This window comes from Trichosurus vulpecula, chromosome 3 (assembly GCF_011100635.1).
Source record: "Trichosurus vulpecula isolate mTriVul1 chromosome 3, mTriVul1.pri, whole genome shotgun sequence".
NCBI lineage: Eukaryota > Metazoa > Chordata > Mammalia > Diprotodontia > Phalangeridae > Trichosurus > Trichosurus vulpecula.
The window spans coordinates 35,105,780-35,122,845 of NC_050575.1; the positions used below are offsets into that span (position 1 = coordinate 35,105,780).

The window sequence follows — 17,066 nt, forward strand, 5'->3', positions numbered from 1 at the left end:
GTTACTTATGCTGCTACTGTGGCTGTGTAAGACCAATAACACCAGCCCACAGGAAGGTTGCTAGCACAGGTTCTTTGATCTGCTTTTCTAAGGACAGCAACTTTAAGGGGTTAACAATCTTACTTTAATTAAACATACATACATCATTCACCTAGTTCAAGGGAAAAAAGCCAGCACCCTAAACTTCAGAGCAAACACAAATAGAAATTACAAGCATACCTTATATAAACAGAGCAAAATAACACAAATCAGCAGACAGGCTTCGAGCTGTCTGTCCAACCAATACATCAACAATTACCAAAGAGAGAAGCACCAACATCTGGGTTTTTCAAAGCTGGGGGGCTCCTTAATGGCCACCCAGAGTCTCATCACACAACCCTCTTCCAGTGAGTGAGAGCCCCAAAACAAAATGTCAACCTCAAATTATATATACCCTTCTCAGGGTCAGAGGGTGTCACAATCATGCGACCAAACCCATGTGACCTAAGCCTTCCCTTGGCTTAAGTAGGCTATCAAAGACTCTTGATCCAATCAAAGAATTTTGATTGAAACAAAGGCAAGACTCATCGAAGGCACTTGATTACTTTAGTGCTGAGAAGCTCTCAAACAAAAGACAACAAAAAGTCCACTTTGGTTACAATTACATTTGAAAGGCAAGGCTCATCAAAGGTACTTGATTACCTCAGTGCTGAGAAGCACTCCAAAACAAAAAACAAAAGATCGCATTTTACTCACCTATTCAAACAAAAGCAAAAAGCCCTACCCTGCTTACCATCACAATAACAAAACCAAAACTATTAAAACTAATTCCTTCACTTAAGTGAAAGTCATACTTCAGCCTTCCAGAAAGCAGCCAAGAAACTTAATTTGCCTCATTGTAAACTTCTTGATGGCAAGGACTATGTTTTATTCCTCTTTATATTCCCAACAGTGCTTAATATGGGTCCTTGCATCTACAGATTCTCAAGAAGTGTGAAAAACAACCTAAGAGGACAGAATTCCATGTAATTATCATAACATAAAGCTTATTCACTTTCTCTTCCCTTCCCCTAAAACCTATCTGATTTATTCCATTAGGAATACAAAGCCATTCTCAAACCCTCACCTAGAAAATTGCATCAAATATCAGAAGCAGCAGTGAGAAATAACAGGCAGGAAGAGACAAAAATTTTAAAGGCATAATTGTACAAAACCATTTAGAGTAGGGTCAGTCCTATCTACCTCAGTGACTCCTGAAAGTATTCACCTTGTTTTATGGCTCAAATATTCAAGTGGATATGTTGTCTTATCAATTCGAGAACTCTAGAATGCAGATCACAGCCCTTTAATGGCTACTCATTTTTGTCCGTGCCCTCCCAATAGTTTCCCAGAGAGAGTTTCCCCACCATTCTGGGGATCTTCCACATTTGCTCCTGACATTCATAAAGAGTGCCAAGTGGAACATTCTGGTCATCCCTACTTTTGGCCACATGACACCTGTTCTTCACAGTTCCTCATTGGATATATGTTACAGTCTGCTCACATTTGTCATGCACACACCTCTGCTTTGCCCTCTCATGAATGTGACATCCGTTTAGTCTTTTGAAGGCAGTTGTATTTCATGATTCAGTGGCATATAGTAGCTCCAGGGGAATATTAGTATTGAAAAAGTGAGTCTTTGTTTTATTAGAAACTTGAAGTCACTAAAGCAACTTTGTGATTGCCCAAAAGCTCCTCTCTTTTCCACCTATTTTGGGCCTAATTCATCGTTCTTATGTTATATATGTGTGTGTGTTGTTGTTGTTAGCCAAGGTCTACTGGGCATCCATACATTTAAAACCTGATCAATAGGTATTCTTCCATCCGGTTTTTCTTCTGTGGGTGGACAGGCCAAAATCTTTTAAATGATCACAGATATCTTCCAAGAGGCTCTAGAGTATTGAACTGTCGGATAAAATCGGTAGCACAAGGTCATATGCAAATAGGAACTTCTTAAGGACCTCACTATCCACAAAGGATCCCTCTTTAATCTCAGCTCTCCATCCTGTTCAAGTGGTGACAATCTTTTCAGGGAATACATTTTTCAGTTTTATGCCTTGCCTAATGTTTATTATCAGAGGATTGAAGGACTGGGTTATTCTTATTGCTATGTCTTCCAACTAATCATGAATGATTTTGATGTATGAATGGGATTGTTGTAAAAGAACCTATAAGGTGTGTTCTGTAGAATGAATTTTTTTCTCTAATCAATAAGCAACAAGCATAATGGGATCTTGTATTCTCCCCCTCTCTCAATTATGAAATGGTAAGGATGTGGTCTATTGTTGATTATCCCTTGTGAAAGCCTGTATGTGTTTACCTACTAATCTACTTATCAAGGATGGCTTCAATTCATGTATAGCTGATTCCACTAAAGATATTGTGTGGATGAGAAAGTATATAGGTTAGTAATTACTAATGTTCTCTTGTTTACCCTTTTTTAGGTATTAATAAGGTCTAGGATTTCCCCACAAATCGAGTAGCTTCCCTTCCTTCAGATATCTTGCTGTTATCTATTCCTCAGTGCTTTCACAACTTCAGCCCATTGTTTATAGTACAGTATAGTAATAAATACTCATTAATGACATTAATAGTAACAGTGTCACATAACAAAAAGGTTAAATGATGTTTCACATTATGTTTAAGAAGGCAGGCAACTTGTGTGATACATCTTAGAAAACTGCCATCAAAAGTGGTTAATTTTTTAAATTAAGGAAATAAAAGGGTGAACTTCAATTAACCAGAAACTCACTTATGTGAAATAAATGGTGGTGCTGGATAAGTAAGTTACTTAATTTAGGGGTAGGGACAGTATTACACAGACATAAATGAAAGAGAAACCATGTTATTTCTCAAATTAGGTAGTCTAGAGAAGGATATAGAATTCCTAGCTGTCCCCAGGAGCCACCAAATAGCCCTTTCCCACCTTTTCCTTTAATAATTAAAAATTTAGACTAAATCAAGGAAATGGAAAAAATTTCAAAGAATGAAATCTCAATGCAGGTATTATTCCAAGACTTATTGAGAGGCTACTCATTTTTGCCTACTTCGTTGGAGACTTTTAGAAAGTTATCTAAGGTCATAGAAGCCTTCTGGAACTAGAGTGAGGTGTGAGGTATCATTTCTTGATTACCTAGATTATTTTGAACCCTTATCTTGAGATCCTTCATATTTGTTGAAACAAAGCATCTATATTTAACACACATATTTAGATTTTCTCTTTAACTTTTTCCCCCTCTTGTTTTTATTAGACTTACTCAGTATTATGATTTTTATAAAAAGTTCACTTGAATAAACACTCCCAAATGAAGTCTCCCAGTGGAATACAGATGTACCTGGAATCTCTTTTGGAAACTAAAGACAGGTTATTTCAACCTAAATCAATAAATAACTTAAAATTCAGCTCTGGTTTTCAAGAGCAATTTTAAGGTACCACTTTGTTCCTTTTGGAAATTTGTGGGATAATTTCTCTTTTGCTGTGCCCATCTTAAGAAATACTTTTCTCTTCTCCTTGCTACTACTTTAAGGTCACAGACATACAAAGTAGACAACATAAAATCTCGTGGTAGGAATTGTATATTTGTGCTTTTCCTTCCAACAAGTGCTAAGATTTTTTAAATGAATGGCTCCTTCTATAGCATCTAATACAACTTTTAAACAACTAAAGTATTTTCTTGTTGCTTGGCATGATGTACGGCACAAGCAGAGCATTCAAAATTTCTGTTTCTAGTACCTAACAAAACTTCTGAAAAGCTTCTCAAAAGCCCATTTCTATGCCCTTGTACCCTCCTCATTGAAAAGGAATTTGGGTTCTCCTGAACTACAGTACTCTTTCCAAGTGGTCATCATTGGAATTTGTTCTTTTCTGAAAAATGGTAGCTGACGGTCTGCTGTTAGCCATCTAATTGCTCCATAACTATGTTGCCTGTTTTCATACTATCACTGGGCCAAGAGGTAAGTCATGATTACCTCTTCTGGCAGGCCAGAAAGCATAGAGTTCTGATAAAGTCAGCCATACCAACATATTCTATTGCCAGCATCATTCACACATAAACCCACACCAGGCAGTTGCAGTCTGTCTATGATGGCCTTCCTGGGATAGTCGTTATAATCTCTTGTTATCCTTACTTGAGACAAGGAAACGATTTTGCATCCCAGAGGTTCTGATATAAGGTCTCCTTCACAGAGCTTCTTAGGGGAGCATTGAAATGGGCTATTCTGTGTTTAAAGTACCAATTCTAGCCTTTTCACTGCTAAACACCAATTTAATCCAACTTTCTTCAGCTGGTTGCCATGGGTGGTTACATCCTATGAGGTTTCGGTGTTGGGTGCCAGCTTTTGAAATAATTGTCAGTTCTTTCTAGGATATAGAGACGAAGCGCTTAACCAGGGGTATGCTGGCAAATCTTTAACAACTGGCTCTCTGGAAGAAAAACCCCAAAGTATCCATGGCACATTCTTAAGGCTAACATGCATTATTAACATTTTTTTCATCACTTTCTTAAGTCTAGGCAATCAACAAAGCAATAAGTCAATCCCTAATTTGTAGCATTTGCTGATTTCTGAGGTATAGCTGTTTACACTGAAAAATTTAACAATTGGCTCTTGACATACACTTTGAGCTGGCTCCAGAATACCTCTGCATGATAATAAGTAAATGGATGAAATTTGGATTTTGGAAGGTATCAAAGATAAATTTTCTCTTTCCCCTAAGAAGAGTCAAATTCAAGAGAATATCTTGAACATAGTATGGGTTTCTAACTTTAAAAAAATCCCTATAAGCTCTGCAAAGTGAATAAAGCTTTAGTGTCACTTAATCCTCTGTGTCAGTGTAGGAATTGAGGCAGCTTTAGCTGAAAGAAAAATTGAATTTCTTCCTTCAGTCCTGGTTTTTTATTCAAACACTCACTAGCATCGTCCTCGGCATTCAAAAATGTCAGAATATGACCACAATGTGTATTTAAAGACCCTGATGGCTAGTTAGCTTCCACAGCCATTCTTCCCAGGGCCTTCACTACTCTTCACTTGGTGTTCTGCTTTTACAGGCTACACAATGACCTTGCTCTGAATGACTGACTTCTGCATTCTGGATGTCATACACTACCAATATCCATTGGGAACATCTCTCAGATGTCCCAAAAATATTTCTAGCAAGAATAGGTAAAGGGTACAAGCAGACAAAGACAAAGTTGGGGCTTCTGGGATTTTAGTGCTTACTGTGCAATTCTACCCAGTATAGGCAAGAGATGAATTTTCTAGGTTTCTTGGTTTTCTTTTCAACTTTCAACTTTCCAACTTTGCTCTCCTTTTTTTTTCTTTTTCCCTCATTTTCTCTTGGTGATTCTGATCAAACCAGGCAATAATTTCTAATTTCTAGGAATTTACATTTCTGGGAATGTCATTTCTGATAGTCTTGTAGCTAGGATATTTAGTGGAACTTGAAGCCTACAATATAACAGAGTTCATTCCCTGCTCCTGTGTCCCCACCCCCATCCTTCACCCCCAACACACATATGTCCGAGTCAGGCAGTAAGTCGTTTATCTTGAGATCCATAAAATTTTTGTCTCTGACAATATTTGCCCAAAATGAGAAATTGTAAAATCAGTAAGTTCCTGTGAGTTTCAAACTCTGAAGAAGGCACCTAACTTTCTCCATCTTAAAAAATTATATCCTTCTGGAAGTACACATAATACCAGTGATGAAAGCTAGCATTTACATAGAGCGCTTTAATGTTTTCAAAGTGCTGTACATTTCGTGATCACATTTGATCCCCACAACAACCCAGAAGGTAGGTGCTATCTCCGTTTTGCAGATGAGGAAACTGAGGCTGAGTGAAGCTAAATGACTTGTCCGTGATCACTCAGGCAAGTAAAGCGTCTGAGGCAGGATTTGAACTCAGGTCTTCCTGACTCCAAGTTCAACACTATTCACTTAGGTACCTATATAACCATGACACTGTACAATACTTCCTTTCAGCAAACATCTGTGTGGATAGAAGCAATAAAAGCAAGAAGTATATTAACTCCTATTTTCAAATGCAATAGGTTCTGAGAAGTGAAGCCTAATTAATACCAACTGAATTTTAACCGCATTAACCACCTCAATGCTGCTACCTAATATAACCTAGGTACATTTTTCTTGGACATTTAGAAATACCCAAACAGTTCTGAGCTGGGTTTTATTTTCTTGAGTGGATGGATGCACATGTACACTACAACATTAATAAGAGCAGGTTAGCAAAAACAGAGCTGAAGGAATTTAGGATCTCACTTTTTTATTTTCCAAATGTAGAGGAAATAATGTCAGAACAGAGATGTAATACTAAGTGAGACTTTATGGAAAAAGAATTGAGCTTAAGATGGAATTGAATGGTTGCACTGAAAAAAAATGTTTTAAAATGCATGTGGGAAAAAAAATGCATGTGGCCCAATCCCATACTAGTGCAGCAGCAATTAAAATAAACTTTGCCTCCAGGAAAAGTGTTCAAAGAATTTTATGAATAGTCTTACTTTTGAACGCTGTCCCCTCGCCTCTTCAGCTGCATACCCAGAAGAACTAAATCTCTCAAATAGTGATTTTAGTGAACTATCCCTTCCATAAACAGGATCTAGCTAAATGCATGAGTTTTGTTGCTTTTTTTAAACTAGTTTTCTCCAAAAGATAATAAACTTAGAGAACAAACAGATGCCATGCAGTGCACGCAAGGATAATACATGGTGGTAAGGATCATTCAGGATTTACTTAAGACTGCCCCTGGGTTCTGAATGGTACCCTTGTTACCTGGAAATGTTTTCAGTGTAAGTTTGGCATTAACTTGCTGGAACAGGAGGAAGAATCAGTCCTTTCATAGCTGCCAGTTTCCAATCTGTTTATCCCAGACCAGTTGTAGTATGTAGTGTTGTAGACACCCATTCAGTCTGCACTGCCCATTGACAGGTCTCTGTGGCTCCAACTGAAAAAAAAATCCACAACAGAGCAGCATGCTCAGTCTTTGAATGCTGTTCAGATTTGGAAAAAAAGCAGTTTACCAGCTCACCCTCCTCTAAGACATATATCACACTAATGATTTAAATGACATCAACTGTCTTTTAGTATTTCCTGGAAAACCTTACTCATTATGGTCAGATGGTTATTTTTTAAGTTATTATGGCCCCCTTCTAAGAGTCTTGATTTGACAGCTTAAAAACCAAAACATTTGAAGATTAAGATTAAATGCCTGATGGATATAGGTATACTTTACAGTAAAAAAATCAAGGCTGCTGGAAGTACTCAATATTTTTCCCAAAAGAAATAGCCAGATTAGAATTTTGTATTCTCATTTGGCAGCAGCAACATTATTGTAGTTAAGAGAATTAGTTTTGCCCACCATGGTTTATTGTTATCGGGGGTTCTTCTGCAACCCAGGACTAAAGGGGGGGGAATAACCTGTTTCATTTTATTTTTTTTTCCAGTTCTCTCAGGCCAGGCACATCACAGCCCTTTGAAACGATCTGTATCCCTTACCCCACCCATGAATGTGCCAAACCAGCCTCTAGGACATGGATGGATGTCTCATGAGGACTTACGAGCTAGAGGACCCCAGTGCATCCCATCCGATCATGCCCCCCTGTCTCCACAAAGCAGTGTAGCCTCTTCAGGAAGTGGTGGGAGTGAACACTTAGAAGATCAGACTACTGCTCGTAACACATTCCAAGAAGAAGGTAGTGGTATGAAAGGTGAGTGAAAAAATAAGAACCCACTTGAAGAGATTACCTCACTTTATTTATAGTTAGAAGCCTAAAAGGAGAGAAGTCAGTCAGTCAGAGGAAGGCCTCCCAAGGTCTCAGTAGTGACAGCAAGCTTCCATCCCATCCTTAAGAAACTCTGAAATGTAGCCATCTGCATAGGGCTACATAAAACCCTAAAGCCAAGGTGGCAGAAACCAGAGGAAAGAGAGGTCAATGTACCCTTTTAACCACTGGCTTCCAGACTAACTACATGGCTTATGGATAGCAGGCATGATAGGTCCTGCCATGGCAGATATACAAATCCTTCACAACATACTGCTTTAGAAAGATGCAATGCTGCTATAGTGTGCTACCTTATTCTTTTAATCAAGGAGCTGTCCATAATTTAGGAAAAAAAAATTACTTCTGTTGTTCATAGCGAAGAGTTGCATTGGTGCTTTCTTTTTCCCCTTGTTGTCCCCCTTTATCCAAAGTACCCTTTAAACTCTTTTCTATGCATCTGTTTAAGGACATGAACATATCACTAAGTGTCTTCGGTAAAACTCTTTAAGTCTCAGATCTGAAGCCATAAGTGATAGCCTTCTGTGCAACATAAACAAATACCCCAACACTTACCAATCAGTTCACTCCCTTCACAGACATTAGGAGAATCAACCAGTCAACAAGCATTTATTAAGCTTTTACTAGGTGCTAGGGGCCATGACTACAAAGACAAAAAATGAAACTATGCCTACTGTCAAGGAGATTCTGTTCTATTGGGGAGTCAATATGTACATATATATAAGTATTTACAAAACAAATTATACAGAACAAATGCAAAATAAATTCAAACTAGTTAGGGAGGGAAGGCAGTTGTACTTGGGGGATCAAGAAAGTCTCTGTAGAAGATGTATCTTGAAGAAAGGAGGAGATGAGAAAGCAATGCATTTCAGGCATGGTTGATGGCAGTAGGGATGGAGTGCCATTTATTCAGAACAGAGAGAAAACAAGTTTAGCTAGAATACAGAGTGAGGGAAGGGAAGTAATAGGTAATGAAGCTGAAAAGATAAGTGCTAAGGAGTTTTTATTTTATCCTAGAGACTATAGGTTCTACCTTGAGTTTTTTGAGGAGAGGGTAGTGACATGACCAGATCTGTGCTTGAGGAAAATCACTTTAATAGCTGTGGGGAGGATGGATTATAAAGAGACTGGAGGCAGGAAGAACAAATAGGAGTCCATTGCAATAGTGTAGGTAAGAGATGATGAGCGCCTGAACTAAGATGTTATGGCTATGTGAGTAGAGAGAAGAGGAGTTGGATGAGAGGGGTGTGCCAGAGATAAAAACGGTGAGACATGCCCACTGAATAGACAGTTCACAGAATATGGTGAGTTAAGGTTCAGCCCAAGGTTAAAAACCCAGGAGACTAGAGGAATGAATGGGAGTTTGAGGGGTCAGATTGGAGAGAAAGATAATTGTGTTTTGGACATGTTGAAGTTGAGGTATCTCTGGGACATGTAGTTTGAAATGTCCAGTGGGGAGTTGGTGATGTGTGGGACTGAAGCTCAGAGAGAGACTGGGTTTTGGATATATGTATGTATCTGCGAGTCATCTGCCTAGAGATAATAATTAAATCCATGGTTGCTGCTGAAGTCACCAAGAAAGAAAATAGAGAGTGAGAGAGAGAAGAGAAAAGAACGCAGGACAGAGCCTTTGGATACATTTACAGATAGACATCTCAGTGTGGTCAATCATCCAGCAGAGGAATCTGAGAAGGAGCTGTCAGGTTGGTATGAGAAGAGCCAGGAGAGAGTAGGGCATCAAAACCAAATGAGTGAGAGGAGACAGCGGTCAGCAATGTCAAAAGCAGCAAGAGGAGGTCAAGGGTGGGGAGCGGGAATGAGGGACTGAGAAGCAATCATTATGTTTGGCAATTGAAAGATTCATTGGTCATTTTGAAAAGAGGAGTCTCAGTTGAGTGATGAGGTCAGAAGGCAGAAAAGAAAGGGTTGAGAACTAAATGGGAGTAGAAGAGGTAGAAGCAATGCTATTCCTAGGAATTTGGCTGAGAAAGGAAGGTGAGATAAAGGATGACAGCTTGAGAGGATGATCAGGCCAAGTGATTGGGGGTTTTTTTGGGTTCATTTGTTTAGTTTTTTAAGGATGAAGGAGGATTTGGGTATGTTTGAAGGCAATAGGGAAAGAACCAGTAGAGAGAGTTTGAACTCTAGAGAGCAAGAAGGAATAATTAAGAAGGTAGTCTCCAGGAGACAGATGTGATCAGGGGTACGTATTGGCCTTGGCAAGGATACAAGATAGTTTATTATCAGACGTTGGATTAAAGGATAAGAAAGACGAGGAGGAGGATGGTCAAGGGTTTTAAAATGAAGACAACAAGAAGCTCATGGAAAGTGGTCTCAATTTTCTCATTAAAGTGAAAGATTTGGTCCTCAACTGAGACAATGGGAGAAAAAATATGTGTGAGTTATTTGAAGCTTCAAACTGTATCTTTGGGTATAGGATAAGGAATCAATTAGGAAGGAAATAAAAGGATTGTCTTGCTCTACAGTGAGGGAAAGTTGAAGCTACATAACATAAATTTGTTTCAAAAATCTTCAACAAACAGGAATATTTCAACACACAATGGCCAGAAAAATATATTGTCTATAAAATCATGACTCCATTATATACAGATATATATGTGTGAATTTAATGTGGTCATACCAACCTTGCCCTGGTTTTCTTTGTTCAAGTCTGAACTTCCTCTCTTCTGTTATTTAAATGATCAATGATGCTATTTTCTTTCTTTTATCTTATTTACACCACTATCATTACCCCCACTCTTCCCTTCAAATTCTCCACACCCCTCAAATAAAAACTTTACTGTGTAGCAATTACAGATGGTCAAGCAAAGCAAAGTTGTGCAGTATTAGTCATATCTGAAAATGTATTCTGTATCGATTGTATTACTTCTCTACCAAAGATGGATAGGAATGCTTCTTTATCAATCTTTTAGAGAAGTGATTGGTTTTTAAGAGTTAAGAACATGTAAGAGTTCTTAAATGTTTAAAGTTCTTTTCCTTTACAATTTTGAGATCTTATATGAAGAGTTCTCTTGGTTCTGTTCCTTTCACTTTGTATCTATTTATACAAGTCTTTTCAGGTTTATCTGAATCAGTCCCTTTTCTTTCTTTCTTTCTTTATTTTTAATGGAGCAATACCATTCCATTGTAGTCATGTTCTGTACTTGATCACATGAATTTGTGGTGATCCCTGCGTGATCTCCTGCAGCTCCGATCAGTAACATGAGAGTAGGAGTAAAGGAGGCAGATGGTGGGAGTAATGAAGGATTTGAATTGGCAAGGGACAAGTGGAGATAGAATAAGAGGAGAAGGGATTCTGTAGTAGAGAGGGAAGCATGGCTAGGAAGAGAGGAAAGTAAAGTCAGAGGAGCAGTACTAAGGGTGTAGGAGGTCATGATGAGGGCAAAGAATAGGATTTCCAAACTGCCTATAGGAAGTTCAAAGGAAATGTGTATAATTTAGATCTATAGCTATGGAGTTGCTTATATATCTAGAAATACTTAGGGGAAAGTACTTAACAGATGTAAACTAAGAATAATTTGAGAAGGATGATATATTAGTCAGAGCTCTTACAGAGTGTCAGTGAGTGGATGGATGAAAAAGCAATTATTAAGAGCTTCCCATGTGCCAAGCATCGTGTGAAGTACTGAAGATACAAATAGAAAAGTGAGACAGTTGCACCTCTCAAGGAGCTCACAATCAAATCAGAGAAGACGACACATGTAAGAATGACTCAGTTTTTCCCTGAATTTCGGTGACATGAAAAAGGTTTCCCAATTCTGTGATTTCAATTGAAAATAATATCTGATGGAAGACTAAATCCTGAACCCCATTGAGCTGTTGTGGAAGCAGAGTACATGAAGGTATGATGTATAAGGTTATCCAGGTGGGTAGTGATGACTGGGCTAGGAAAAGGGGGCTGTCTGGTAGGCAGTTTTCTTTAGCTGACGTCTTTTCTCAAAGCTCATCCAGTCTAGTGCTGTTCCTGAGGTGTGTGATAGCTGGTGTTTCTACCATGTTCCAAAATGCAGTTCCTGTATCGTGTAAAAGATTTTTTTGGGTTTTTCTCTTGTTTGCAAATGGGTCTTAAGAAATTGGCCTTTGAAGGACATTAAGCGTAAAGCTAAAGGGTTATTTTGCTGTATAGAGAGTAGTGCTTTCTTAACCATTCTTAAGGAATATAACATTTTCCCCCAAACTAGCAACCCACTCCAGTCCAAGCCTACAAACATTTATTAAGGGTTAACTATGTGCAAATACAAGTCATAAAACACTTCCTGTCCTCAAGGAGCTTATTATATTCTGTTGCAGCTCAGGTGTCTGTGAGTCTGAAGTACCCTTAGTTTCATGATAGTGTACTAATCAGTAATGTGATTATCTTTTAAGCTGGATCATAAATAACCTGAGTGCCAGGTGCTGGCTACAGTCCTTCAACTCAGCTTGATTATTTGTGAAACAGGGTCATTGAACAGCTATGAGAAATCAGACTGGTGCAGTAACCATTGCTTTTGACTGTCTTCCAAGGGGGGACGTGGATTCAATATCTTAAAATCATATTTCCAAGGAAACGCACTTACAACTTGTGAGACTGTTTTGCAGGAATCCTCTGACCTACCTAATGAAGGTAGGTAATGATAGAATGTAATTTAATGTAATAAAATGACAAGTAATAAGGAATATTAATTAACTAAACCAGTATTTGGTTTTTATTCAAGGGGCAGTTCATCATCCTGCACTGGACCATTGGTCCTGTAAAAGTGGCCAAAGATATTCACTTCCTGTGTGATTGTTTTGGTGTGAAGTAAAGAATGAATGTTATGGATAGCAATTTATATGGAGAAGTGCCCATGAGAGCAGTACATAAGTGTTCAAGGAATAAAACTACTGAGAGTCTACACACACCCCATATAGGTTTGTTAAATTTTGTAGTCTAGCAAATCGAGTACTTTTTTTTTTGCTTTAGTTTTTTTTTAACAGCATTGGGAGAATGGTCTTACAAATGGGCACATTAGGGGATAAATGACTGCCTCTCTTCTCTCCCCAAACTTATGTGAAAGGTTTGAACTAGGGTATTTATAAAAGCCTCATCAGCAAAGTGAGGAAAACGTATAGTCGAGTATGTGTAGAAAAGATAAAAATGGAGTAAGAAAGATTCTTTTTGTGGGAAAAGCACATTTACATCTGGGTTGGCACCGTTTCCTTATAATAGGACTAATTACCTTCCCCCAGTGGACAGATTGAATAATATCACTACAGATCTTAAAGCAGTTGAATGAGTGATGCCCTACTCCAATATGGGGAAGACAGCTTATTAATGAATTGTTCTCCAGTTTGTTCTTGGATAATTCCTTACGGATTATCAGAGTAACTGTGAAGAAGTGGCCCCTAAACATCTTCAACCCCAAGGTCCTGTGATGGTTCTCGTTTCAAAGTGTGAATGTTAGTTTAAAATCTTTAAATTAATTTAAAGTTTTTGTGTACTGGCTTGAAGAAGAAATAGGAAACATTGTACTGCCTGTAACCGTAGCTTTTCTCTTTAAGAAGTTTGGGGGGAAGGATGTGTGTGTGTGTGTAATGTGTATGTACATATGCGTGTGTATACTTACAAACATACATACACATATGCTCCCTCTCTTTCCCTAGTGACTTAATAATTTTTGCAAGTATTATTTTTCAAGCTACTTTCTTGTTTACCTCAGTGTGCTACCTTCTATTTGCAATTTTTCCATGTGCCTAATTTATAAGAATAACAAGTAATCTTTATTAGAGTTTGTAAGAATCCCCAAATCTACAGGAAAAAATTTCTGCCTCCTTGGGAAAATAATAAAAAGTAACCATAGTGGAATTTAGTTTTTCATGAATTAGTCTTTTCCTATTCACAGCATAGCTAACTTTTTCTCTGTATTTGATTCACTCTTTACTGTTTAAAATAGGTAGGCCTTGATCCAGATAATGTGACTCAGATGTATAAACTGTTTTTTAAAGTCCCTCTTAGGGAGAAGATATTCAAGATCCCATGAATAAACAATGTTTTTTCATTCTTTCATTTTAAATGGAAATTGAATTCACCACCTTCTCTTCTTAGAACCATCAGAAACTTCTGCTTGATGGTCACCAATTTCTTTCCCAAATAGACCAATTTTGGACTCAAAAATTTATCAGCACTATCCTGTCTGGTTTTCCTCCTTTTTACTTTTCAGCAAATGTCAACATTAAAGTTTGTGTACTTTGTAGCACACATTTTATGTGCCTTGAAATAATGGTGGTGTTAATACTGAGAACGGAATGAAATTTGTCTACTTGAGATAGACACATGAGAGGGTAGGAAACTGAACTGAATACTCTTCTTTTTAACATCCCCTGTGGAAAGTACAATTTGTACTTGTTTAACCAAATGTGTGTTGGCTAAATATTTTTTTCCATTTTGTTTCTATATATGATTACAGTCATCTTCATTATTAGTTAATATTGAGTTTCACGTGTTTGGTAGCACTGTACTAGACCTTGAAACTTGAAGCTTGCATTAAATTAACAGGTTGTAGCAATATGAAATGTATGAAACAGCAACCTTGTAACTAACTTGGTAGGAAATATCTGAGGAGGGGATAGGACCAGGGACAAGACTTGTCACAGATTGTGCTTAAATTTGCTGCTACTTTAAGCAACCCTTTTCTGATGTTAGTTTTTTATAAAGGAATAGGCATTTACTAAGTGCCTATTATATGCCAGACACTACGGAATACACATATTTCATTCTATCTACACAATCAACATAAAGTTGTTGTTAGTTATTTTCAGTCATGCCCAACCCTTTGTGACCCCATTTGGGGTTTTCTTGGCAAAGATACTGAAGTAGTTTGCCATTTCCTTCTCCAGTTCATTTCACAGATGAGGAAATTGAGGCAAAAAGGGATAAACCCAGGAACCCAGGATCACACAGCTAGTAAGTATCTGAGTCATATTTGAACTCAGGAAGATGAATCTTTCTAGCTGCAGGCCTAGAGCTCTAGCCACTGAACTACCTAGCTGCCCTTGGATAAAGTTGATATTGTGTAGTATTTTCACATCATTTTTCACATCATTCCAGAGTCTCTTGCTCTTGAAATTAGTTCAGGTGGTTAGAAGTATCTTGCAGGGAAACAAATGTTGAATTTAGAGTTGGAAAGCCTGAATTAGAATCCTTGGTCTGTCACTAATTGTATGATCTTGGCTGAATAAATCTTTCAGCATTTCTTTTTCTATCCATAAAATGAGTAGGTAAATGGAGTTCTTTTTTTAAAAGAAGAAATTTCAGGCAGAAATCTTAGCTCACAAAGGAGCTAATTAAAGTAATATGTGACTAGTTACAACCAGCATTAGGAATTAATATAGAGGCAAGTTTTGCTTTCCCACATACTGACTTGAATTCATTTATTTACCTGAACATAAGCTTTTGCTAAATTTGCTTAATTTTCTTTCTTACAAATTACCAGCGTATTACTTGTAGATACATATTCTGGTATGTTCAGGGTTGGATTCCAAAACTAGTTAAAAGTCCTAAATTCTTTAAATTTGGGTATTCCAGAAAATCCCAAAGGTCATGATGTTTTTAACCTTTATTCATAAGACCGAAGTGCTTTAAGTATAGTAGTTTAGGGTACATGGAGGTTTATTCATGGCTTATTAAAATATTGTCTTGTAGAACTGAATGGAAGAATATGAAACCCTAGATGAAACTATAAACAATAATTTAAATTGTCTGTGCACATGTAGTCCATCTAGAGAGACATTTCATCAAGAGTGAACAATCTTTGCTCATCCAAAGGGCACCCTGTATATCTTTCTATAAAGGGTAAACAGTTGTGGCAGCATAGTGTGGTTCACAAAGAAACATCCTTGAAGTCACAAAGTCCTGGGTTCAAGTACTGTCTCTAATATGTACCAGCTATGTAACTGAGCAGATTATTAAACTCTCAGTGTCCTAGGCAACTCTCTAACTATAAATGAAGGGTTCTTAACCTTTTCTTTGTCATGGACCTCTTTGTCAGTCTGATGAGGCCTATGTTGTTGTTCAGTTGTTTCAGTCATGTCTGACTCTTAATGACCCCTATTTAGGGTTTTCCTTACAAAGATACTTGAAGTCATTTGCCATTTCCTTCTCCAGCTCATTTTACAAATGAGGAAATTGAGGCAAACAAAGTCAAGTGACTTGCCCAGGGTCACGTAGCTAGTAAGCATCTGAGGCTGAATTTGAACTCATGTCTTCCTGACTACAGCCTGGCACTCTATCCAATGTGCCATCTAGCTATGGACTCTTCAAAATGATGTTTGTAAATGCATAGAATAAAATACATAGGCTACAATGGAAACGAAGCACATTGAATTAGAATTATCAAAGTATTTTTCTTAAGTTCATGGATCCTTAGTTCAGAACCTATGCTATAATTTATAAATTATTTGCCAATTAGCAGCAGTGAAGGGAGTTTCTACACCAAAGTTCTGATGAAATTCCACGTCTATATTTCTTTCCAAAGTGGTAGAAAGTACCCCTGAAGACTTTCAACTATACTTTCTAAGCAGCTTTCTACATCTATGAGGTATGACACAGTAATGGTATGGCCAAAGTATCTCCTATTTCAATCAGCCAATCATTCATTAAAAACCTACTATGTGCCAGGCAGTATGCTAGGCCTTGGAGGATGGTAGGGGTAAAAAAAAAAAATGAAGTAATCCTTATTTGTAATGAGTTTACATTCTATTTGGAGTAGATCGTAAGTATCTATGTAAGTATATATAGCATAAATATAAATAAATGCAAAATAGTTTGGGAGGGAGAGTGTTGGCATTTTTATCTTTGGTCAATAAAATTGGAATGGGCTTCATGTTATTTTTTTTTTGACAGCTAAAGAAGAAAGATTATAGAAGTCCTAAGGGTATCTTTTCTTTCTTAACCAAATTCCTAGAAATAGATATCCACACCCTGCCTCTTCTCACTCAATTCTCAACCCTCTATTATCTGCCTTCTGACCTGATCACTCGATTGAGACTTCTCTCTCCAAAATTATTAACAATCTGTTAGTTGCTAAATCTGATGGTTGTTTTTCGGTCTTCATCCTCTTTGACCTCTCTGCTGCTTTTGACACCTGCTGGCCACCCTCTTCTTCTGCTTATTTGCTTCTCTGAGTTTTCATTACACCTCTATCTTGTCTCTTGTCATACTTGCCTGACAGCTCCTTCTCAGATCCCTTTGCTGGATGATAGATGCTAATCCTGTCCTAAGG

At 37.7% G+C, this 17,066-nt stretch overlaps 1 protein-coding gene across 4 annotated transcripts in view; it reads left to right on the plus strand.

Moving 5' to 3' along the window:
* SAMD4A (sterile alpha motif domain containing 4A) overlaps positions 1 to 17,066 on the plus strand; it is a 299,107-nt gene that overhangs the window by 208,025 nt on the left and 74,016 nt on the right. For 3 of the 4 annotated variants that reach the window (XM_036749045.1, XM_036749047.1, XM_036749046.1), the window contains one exon: positions 7,471 to 7,734. The exons of the other annotated variant lie outside the window; for it this stretch is intronic. In XM_036749045.1, coding sequence (XP_036604940.1) covers positions 7,471 to 7,734 — 264 coding nt within the window. The remainder of the gene's footprint in view (positions 1 to 7,470; positions 7,735 to 17,066) is intronic. 4 annotated transcript variants of the gene reach the window in all.